The sequence below is a fragment of the Montipora foliosa genome, chromosome 9 (genome assembly GCF_036669935.1).
Source record: "Montipora foliosa isolate CH-2021 chromosome 9, ASM3666993v2, whole genome shotgun sequence".
In the NCBI taxonomy this organism is placed as follows: domain Eukaryota; kingdom Metazoa; phylum Cnidaria; class Anthozoa; order Scleractinia; family Acroporidae; genus Montipora; species Montipora foliosa.
The window spans coordinates 1543111-1553110 of NC_090877.1; the positions used below are offsets into that span (position 1 = coordinate 1543111).

General features: G+C 40.9%; 1 protein-coding gene across 1 annotated transcript in view; it reads left to right on the forward strand.

The window, feature by feature from the left end:
* The window catches only part of LOC137969377 (short transient receptor potential channel 7-like), a 74160-nt gene that overhangs the window by 202 nt on the left and 63958 nt on the right, over nt 1-10000 (forward strand). Inside the window, exons 2-5 of the mRNA XM_068815585.1 lie at nt 3420-3522; nt 4362-4407; nt 6048-6115; nt 7071-7210. Coding sequence (XP_068671686.1) covers nt 3465-3522; nt 4362-4407; nt 6048-6115; nt 7071-7210 — 312 coding nt within the window. The 5' untranslated portion in view covers nt 3420-3464. The remainder of the gene's footprint in view (nt 1-3419; nt 3523-4361; nt 4408-6047; nt 6116-7070; nt 7211-10000) is intronic.

A 10000-nucleotide genomic window follows, 5' to 3' on the forward strand; every position in this document is an offset into this window, starting at 1 on the left:
TCCGTAGTCCCGTAGTCGATGAATGAAAATTCTTGAAGGGCAAGACGATCTCGTGAGAAGTGTAGCCAAAAATGAAAGCCAAAATTTTACGAGGGTCCTTTGGCCTAATCTCTGAGACGAGCGCCTAGGCTAAATCAATAAACGAGTGCTTTCTTTTTCACACGATCTCGTGCTCGTGAAAAGTGTAGTTGACCAAACCGCAAAATGAAAGTTAAAATTCGTACGAGTGCTTAGGCCTAATCACTGAAACGAGCATTTAGGCTTAATCAGTAAACGAGTGCTTTCTTCTTCACACGATCTCGTGGAAAGAGTAGTTGACCGAGCCGCAAAATGAAAGCTAAAATTTTACGAGAGTGCTTAATCCTTATCACTGAAACGAGCGCTTAATTAGGCTTAATCGATATCAGTAAACGAGTGCTTTTTTCTTCAAATGATCTCGTGAAAAGTGTAGTTAATCGAACCGCAGAATGAAAGCTAAGGAGCAATTGCAGAATATCTGGTTTAGGAACAGAGTTGCCTATATGAATATCATTTTCTGTACCATATTTGCCACTGCGAACTACGGGACTGCGGTGGTAGTTTTTTTAAGTAAGACATTTAGTGGTACCAAAATTTTGGCTTCATCAAGTAAGAGGTTTGCTTCAAAACTGTTGAAGGAAACATAGATGACGACGAGGTGGATGATAACGGGTAATGCGGGCAGAGTATTTCGAATCGGAGAGCAACTACAGAATACAGGGCCACTTTTGAAGGTATGTCACTCAAGCGGTTCGACGGCTCGTCAGTCACGCTCAGTGATGAAAGAACATGAAAGGGATATATTACAGAATGGCTCGGTCGCTCGCCGGCTCGGCAGTGGCCTTAGTGCTTGAAGAACGTGGTAAATATATAAGAGAGTGGCTCGGCGGCTCGGCAGTGGTTTTAGTGCCTTGAGTACGTGGCTCGACGGCTCGGCGGCTCGTCAGTAAAATTGGATGTTAAGGGATTAGTATAACATGAATCTTTGAATGGCTCGACGGTTCGTAAAAAGTGTACTTAACGAAACCGTAAAATGAAGGCTAAGAGTGCTTCGACCCAATCACTGACACAAGCGCTTAGGCTTAATCAGTAAACGAGTGCTATATTCTTCAAACGATGTCGTAAAAAGTGTAGTTAACCGAACCGTAAAATGAGAGCTAAGAGGGCTTAGGCCGTAAGTGACTAGCCATAGAGCCGCATACACTCATTCTAATTGACTGGCGAGCCGTTGAGCCGCACACACTCATTCTTCTTTACTAGCGAGCCGCCGAGCCGTTCTATCTAACATGCAGCCGTAAGTGGCCCTGTATTCTGTAGTTTCTCTCGAATCAGGATATTAATTAAAATGAAGTTTGAATTTTTCAGGCAAATAGTGTCACATAAGGGGCAAACATTTCAAATTTGCACAAAAGACGCTTCACAAAAATTTAATGCGCCTGTGTATGTTAAATGCATATTATGTCGTCCATGTAACCGGAAAAACCGAACTGCGAAGTGCTTGCGCCTGAACAGAGCGGATCAGTAATTTTTATTTTTTCAGTCTTTCTGCATGCGTTACATTCCGCATAACTATTTGGCTGTCATACATACAGTTTAGTAATAAATTACAATCCGATATTGAATTAGGTTGTCATGTTGAAAGAGTTGAGCTCGAGTAAGGGAGGGGTTTTCCCAAAGGATTAATACTATGTTGAAAGGTAATGATAGGATAATACCCTGGGTGCCTGAGGTCACTGAGCTTTTACTTTTCTTTCGCAAGGAGCGGTTAAAAGGCGAACGGAGAGGTGAAAAATAATTTTCCCTTACCACGACGGCTTCGTGGTTCGGCATCGCGGCTTCACCTCTCATAGAGACGGTCTATTCAATTCAGTTACAGTTTACTGAATGAATAGATTTATAAAAGAGCCTAAACGCAGTTGGATTCGAAAAAAACCCACTAGTTTAAGCACCAACTTATTGTACGAGGTCGCGCTGAACATGAAATAATGCACTGTACATAACTAAAACTGCAACAAGGCACATTTTATATCAGATATCCAACTTATGTCCAGGATTTCAAGAAATGAGATGCACGCTGCCGTTGATAAACTTCCCGAAGTGCCCTGTTATATCTAAAAGTCAACAACTAATTCAACAATAAGTTTAGGGTTGGCATTAGGGCTACTGTATTGTTGTGTTAAGGTCAAGGTTAAGACTAGTTAGGGTTAAAGAAAACGGAAGGCCAGAAGCGAATCTTTTCTTTTCTTAACTTCCAGTATATGGCGTATTTAATGAAAGGAAATATTCCGGTATTTGGGAAGTTACTTTCATTTTGACGTTCATGTTCTCATAAAGGGGGAAAGGTCCGCATTCACCACTCAATGTAGGTCAACCATTTTGATTACAATATTGGAGGCTTGTGGATAATTAATAAAGCGTGACACAAGTACGCACACTACAGGCTCCCAATGTGTGTTGTCGGTGCTTTAAAGGTACAGAACTCCTAGATGCGTAACATTTCATGGATTTCCCCCAAAAGATGAAGTTCTTCTCTGAGAATGAGTATTCTGTATTATTAGAAAAAAAAAATCAACCAATCCGAAGCATGTGATGCCTGTTGGGAGCATCAAGAACACATCTTTCAAGATCAAGCTTAGTCTGCGTTCGCACGCTAGATCAAATTTTGGTTGTGCAAAAAGTACTTCATTAAAAAAATAATAATAATAAGGGATTGTACCGACTTAAACTTCTGGTAGCGTTCAGAATGAGGGATTCCGGTTCAAAAATTAAGATGCGCGTTTATTTGTAGGACGTTTTCAACCAACCTCTAGAGACACCAACGAACAAAAGCAGCTCATGCATGAGAGATCTTTTGTTTTCGTCCGCCAACATGGCGGCAATGACGTCACGCGAAAACCTCTTATTATAACAGCTACGTATAAAAGCACGAGCAGGGAAATTGTTTGTTTGTATGACTTTTTTAGTTTTTCATTTTCTCTGGCGCTGATCTCGGCAGCCGGGGGGACTTCATTCCGCCGTACCTGCGATGGCAGTCCCCAGCAATTCTATTTGCAAGCGGACTGTTTCAAAGCAAAAGAGTTTGTCAGACTTTTTCTCTGTCCTTGTGTGGGCCCAACTCCATTAGTAGGGCTAACGCTCGCATGGAGCGATCGATGAACGGATCTTGATTTCGGACCGTGAAAAATCAACATTGTAATGGGGGGAGGGGGAAAAGCGGGAATTATCCCAACAGTTTTGACCAGGATTGTCTGAGAACAGAATTTCTTGATAATTGGTTTCAAGGCCGGCTAGGTTCATTGAATCTCAAGAGAATTGTCTCAGATAGTGAAACAACCCAAACCCTAACCCTAGGCCTAACCCTAGCTTGAGGTAGCTAATTCTGGTCCATATTTATATTATAGCCAGATACGTTTCCGTACGTTTGCCTCGAAATCTCAATTTACAGTATGTCAGAAGGCAAGGACTATGAAGCGGTGCTAACAGAGGAGAACGATCAAAAGAAAGGTATGATCAAATACATGAGGGGAAGAATGGTTCGGGAAAGGGTCGGAATCGTCTTTCTATGATTGCTACCTTGTAATTGTGCGCCCAAGTGTAGAAACAGTCCCATGAATGGAAATGCTATTTTGTACAGTGCGCACGAGTGCGACTACGAACGAAGACTTTCAAATGGACCACAGTTTCCGTGGTCTGTACTCTTCAGTGTATACCATACAAGTGACGTCGTAAAATGTTTACAATTGAAGATGAAACACGAGCTATAGGCGAGTGCCCAAGTTTTGAACATTTTATAGTGTCATTTCTATGGGATATAAGAGTAGAGACCACGGAAAACTGTTGTCGATTTGTCGTTCACAAAAACACCGAAACGTTTGAACGGAACCTGTTTTATTCTATAAACACCAATGAAATACCAGGTGAGTTTTCGCACGGAAACATGATATCTTCACACGTGAAAAGATGCCATTTCACTAATAATAAATTGCGCCTTTGGCAGCGAATTGAAGTGGTTTGGCATTTCATTGGTGATTATATAATAAACAAAACATTACATGACCGCTTGGAGATACGAACCTTCTCCTCTCGTGTTGAAAATTTTCACTACCCGAAGAGAAATTCCGTATCTCCGCGCGGCCATGTAATATCCGCAATTTAATCACTTCTTTCAAGACAGCGCGCACGACATAGTAAGAGCAGAAAATAACTCTGAAACATATAACTCTGGGCTAATTTGTTTTAGCAAACTCCATTTAATTTTCGATCGTTTCCTATCGCTGTAAAGCAAACGTAAGATAGCGGCGTAATTTCTATTCACAAATGATTGTTAATTTTGGCTTTCGCAGTGTATTTTGAAGGAGGAGAAGAAGAATCCACAGAAGCCACTGACAGGTAGGAGCACAGGATTACCAGGCTTAAGGCGTAAAAATATAAAACGGGATGGAAGTTTGCCGTAGACAGATAAAGAAAAAAAAAAAAGAATATTAAAAGTGCCGGTAAAAGTCAACGGCACCACATAAAATGCTGTCCAAACCAGAAAACAAAACGTGGGTAAAATTCATTTCAGATGCTCCTGAGTGGTAAGGTTTATGTGATAAGGTGGCTCCTAGTAGTATGTCTCAAAGCATTCCACTAGTGGCACGATTTACAACAGGTAACCCAGATTCCATGTTTTGTAAATGATTTACACGAGTGGTAGGCAACACATGGTCCCCAAGAAAGCCGGGATAAAAGTCTTTATACTCTCTTGTTAACCCTTATTTATGGATTGTCACTTCTTTGATTGACACTGTTTCCATGGTAACAAAGCTCTTAGAAAATGGACGATTGTATCTTCAATTCCATTCGGTCAATTTTTTTAAAACTTTGGAAACGTTGGAAATTTCGAAGACAAGAAGAGATAGGGTAAGCCAGAGGGTTTCACCTGTATCACGATATTTGTTATTTTGTGTAATTTGCACTAAATTGCTCGGCAAACCCGGACAGTACTGTCTCAAGTTATGCAAAGTTTTAAGGAAATTCACAGAGGGAATCGCTAGAAAATACATCATTTATCAGGGTCTCATAAGTAGGAGCATCCATCTTCACCGCTGGGTTCGTACGCCAGCACAGGAGTAGACGGAGCTATTTTTGGAAAAACATTTCGAGCGCTGAAAAACATAGCAAGGCACATCATAAATATTTTTGCTCTTTGGCCATTTCAATTTCAGGAGGAAAAGAAAACAAACAGCGGTTACAAACATTTTCATTTTATACTTGACGTGCAGTGTAAAATTAAGGAATCGCTATTAATCAGGGACTTAAAACCCTCTCTTAATGAAAACATTGGTAGTGAGAAGCTTTTTCTTTATTAATTTCTTCCGGAAGTATCAACTACCGGAAATTACGATTTTGTAACTAGTCACCATTGCCTCGCTCAAGTTTTAAAATTTTTGTGTAACAGTTTTAACCGCTACTTCTGATGATGAATGTTGCAGCATACGAAACGTTAAGTATAAAATGAAAGTGTTTTAACCGCTGTTTTCTTTTCCTGCTGAAATAGCAAGGCACGTTCATCCAATCAAATGGCTTTAGCATGACGGCGATTGATATGTCATTATTTATGCCACGTAGTTTCGCTCAGAGGAGAGGGCTTGCAACCATGGCAACCACTTTTCTCGGGAATTTCAAAAACTAAAAATAACCCCGTATCCCCCTGTGCTGTCCTTATATCTTTATACTTTTTAGTGTCCTGTTTTGAACTTGGGCGTGCTGTGGTAAGAATCAGATCATTGTTTTTACCGAGGATAAGACGGCAAGCTAAAAATGCACGTTTTTTTCTTTCTTGTTTAACTCCATCCTGGACGCTTGCTTGAAAAATTATTTTGAAGGCACATAGATTAGACTGGTAGATCGGTTCCACATTTTTGAGTTTGCGGGATTCAAGTTATCAAGGGTTTGAGTTTAATAGCGGGAGTCAACTCTACTTTTGATTGGGATTGCGCCCGTTTGAAGACTATAGCTACCAGTTGATCTTTGCTGTAATTTGTCAGGTCCTCTGAAGAAAACATTGAACTTAAAGGCGCACATGAAGGGGATGTTGATGAATCATTCGGTGCTGGTATGTTAATAGCTAGAGATGAGGTCAGCCCTTAGTTTGCTTCGAACAAATCAGCCCAGGCTTTTAGTTTTCAATTTTCCTCTCTCGTTATCTTTCAGTTTCCGTGAACAGGATTTAAATGTGCGACAAAGGCTTGAGATTTTATTAATTACATCACGTTTGCTTTGCGAATGTACCGAAATCATTTCGCAGATGCCTATGAAACGAAAAATAATTGAAGCTCATCAGATAGGCCCTTGAATACGAATAGAGAAAAATGGCGAGTCATTGGATTGTGGAAGTGTAGATGGGTGCACTGATGATTCATATTTCTATTTATTAATTCATTTGTCATTATTTTTTTGGTATTTTATCTATTTGTAACTAATATCTACCGTGATGGGCATGTCCCTTTGTAGATTATTTATTTAGATTAGGAATGATCTCCTGCGTCCTATCCTGAATGTGTGGCAGCAGATCGAGGAGGATCAAATCAGGAAGCTTTATCACTCCATCCCTGATGGCCTGGACAATGGAATTAAAATTAAGAGCCATCTGGCTGTCCATAAAATGGATTTTCGAAAAAAAACATCGCGATTTGAAGTTTTTATGGAACATTTTCCTCGATCAGTTAAATCGGCCGTTACAACCGTCTCAAAATAACGTGACGTCACGCGCTCTCGCATCCTTAGGGTTGTCTGCCTGTGGTTCAGCGATGTATGTCACTGAAATCATACGCATTGCCCACTTTAAGTTCATCGTTGACGACTGGAATTAACCGGCGGCACTTGGTTAGCATGGTGACATCACTTTTACGGAACGTTGACCAATCAGACTGAATAATCCCGGCTAAACTGAGATAATTTGGTCAGCCTTCCCTTAGGTTTTAATGAAGTGCGAGACAGATGACCACCTTCATAAATAGAAATTAAGAGCTCATTAACAACAGCATTGGGTAACTATATGATTTTTTCAGTTTCATCCGAAGAAACCATCGGGAACCAAAAATCATTACTACAAATAGTGGAAGAAGACGACCATGAAATTGTTAAAGATAAAGTGACGGCAAGAGCTTTGATGAATGATGAAGAAAACCCTCTGTTGTTGTCAATAAAAGTAAGTTCTTTTATTTGTAAAACATAAATAAATCGTTCGTTTTAGAAATGAGAATTCCATCCTCTTCTGCGTAGTAACACAAGGTGGTCAAACGTCCTGAAATCACGTATAAACCACTGGATAAGGAAGACTGAAAAAGGAGAAGGAGGCGAGGTAGCACATTGTGTACCCCAGCCCTCCTCTCTTCCAAGAGGGTTGTTGGTGTTGTTGTTCGTTGGTGTTAGTAGTCTGATAAAAAAAGTCTTCATTGGTACGTGAATATACATCTCGTTAAGGGGAATCAGATTATTTTCTCATGTGATCTAGCTGAGTACAGGGTAATTCTCATGGCCCATTGGTACCAATGGTGCTATTACTTGGTGTAAAGGCGAACATGTTTTGCGTGCTTGGCTTATAGGACGAGGTATATTCATACTAATTATAACGCGCTTTTACTTGGTGTAAAAGCGAACTTCTTTCGTGTGCTTGCTTTATAGAACGAGGAATATTCATAATAAGTATTCAGTTCTTTTACTTGGTGTAAAACCAGGCGCGTAGCTGAGGTTTTTGGAGGGGTGTTCGTATTGACAGGAATATTCATTAAGGGGGGCTTTTAAATACGATCGCCGGAGGCGCGAGCCTCTAGGGGGGTCTGGGGGCATGCCCCCCCAGAAAATTTTGAAATCTAGAGGCCCGGAAATGCTGTGTTCAGCATTGTGCTAGTCAATGTTTCAAACTCGATGGGGTGTAAAATAACAGGTATTTTTAGTCATAACAACAACATTTCCGACGTTTTGTTAACTTGATACCTTCATGCGTACATACCGGCTTTGTACACTAAACGAATTTCACTTGTACCCATTCTCCTAACAATTTAATACCTTCCCGATACTTTAAGCGTTTTCTTGCAGGGTAATTAAAAGCTGCAACGCTCAAAGTTTGTTTTCCATCCCTCCACTATTTGCTAAAAGCTGAAAACCAACAGTTTGTGTTTTCCGTCCTCCATTATTGACCACCAAAGGGGGTTCGTTCGAACCCCTCGAACCCCCCCTCCTACGCGCCTGAAAACCGAACTTGTTTTGTGTGGTTGGCTTATAGAACGAGGAATATTCATAATAATTATTGCGTGCTTTTGCTTGGTGTAAATTTAAAGCGAACTTGTTTTGTGTGGTTGGCTTATAGAACGAGGAATATACATAATAATTATAGCGCGCTATATAGCTATTACTTGGTGTAAAAGCGGACTTGTTTTGCGTGGTTGGCTTATAGGACGAGGTATATTCATAATAATTATAGCGCGCTATTTTTTCGTATGCGCTAATGTATGCGCCGAAAAATGGCTGCAATGTGTATTTATCCTCGTTATTTTTCTTTCATATTTCTTGTGCTTCTTATGTTGGCATCTATTTTCGTTGACTTTTCGCGTCTTTACGAAGTCCCTCACTTAGAAGAAGCGACTTTTAGCGTTTACCAAAGCAAGTTGCTTCGCTTGAAGCGAAAGCTGTTTGTATCGCGGCCGGTGTGCTTATGGACGAAGCATGGATATCTTTGTTATTCTCTCCCTGTTAAAATTGACTTAACTGTCCACATGGACGTTGAACTAAATCCTGGACCAACTTCTTCATCTTCAAGATCTATATGGAAGCGGCCTTATCGTGGATGCCGGAGTGGAAGAGCGGTCAGGGCGCGTGAAGCAACGAAGGTTTTTAATATTCAACCTGCCATGACACTTCGTATTTGTCACCAATTTGCATTTCACTCAGGACGTAATGAAAACAATCTTGTTCGTATTCCGCTGATATCATCTGGGCAATGCTGCAGTCCACCACTTCGTTTTGGTGTTTGGAATGCTCGCTCACTGAAAAACAAAGTATCATCACTATGTGATTTCATGCTATCTCATCGTCTTGACCTTTTATCTGTGACTGAATCGTGGCTTGCCGCGAACGATAGCATCACCATCGCCGACCTTACGAATTCACTAAAAGACTACGCTGTTTATCATTTGCCACGATCCACTCGCAGGGGTGGTGGACTAGCTGTCATCGCACGTAAAGGGTTTCAAGTTACGGCATAATGAAGGCTGCATGTTTTCTACGTTCGAACACTTCGATTTAACTATCACCTCTGGTAACAAGGTTTTTCGCCTTGTGACAGTATATCGACCTCCACCGTCCAGAAAAAATGGTTTTACAGTAAAAAGGTTTTTCTCTGAATTCTCTTCGTTCTTAGAGGAGTTAACCGTTACATCCTATCAATTCCTTCTTTGTGGTGATTTTAACTTCCACGTTTTACGTTGACGATAATGGAAACGCATACGCCAAACAATTCCCCGATCTTCTTTTTTCTGCTGATCTGAAACAGCATGTTAATGGCCCTACCCATCGCCTGGGTCATACTCTGGATCTTCTGATCACTCGCGAGATGGATACTTTAATTTCTCATATAGGAATTCTACCAGATCCTCTCTCTGACCATCAAGTGGTCGTGTGCTCCATACATTTACCGCGGCCTCCTGCCACTCGTATAACTGTTACGCGTCGCAAGACTCGTGACATTGATCTTGATGCTTTTCAGAAGGACATTTGCTCTGTCTTCTCTAAGGTTTCAGTTGATGACTTGGACGGCGTGTTAACTGTGTTTGATGACACACTGCGCCTTCTACTTAACAAGTATGCCCCAGAACAAACAAGGAATATAACCCTAAGGCCACACGCGCCCTGGTTCTCAGATGAGCTTCGAGAATTAAAACGTGTCAAAAGGCGCTGTGAAAGAAAATTTCAATCCACCAAGTTAACAATTGACAAGCAA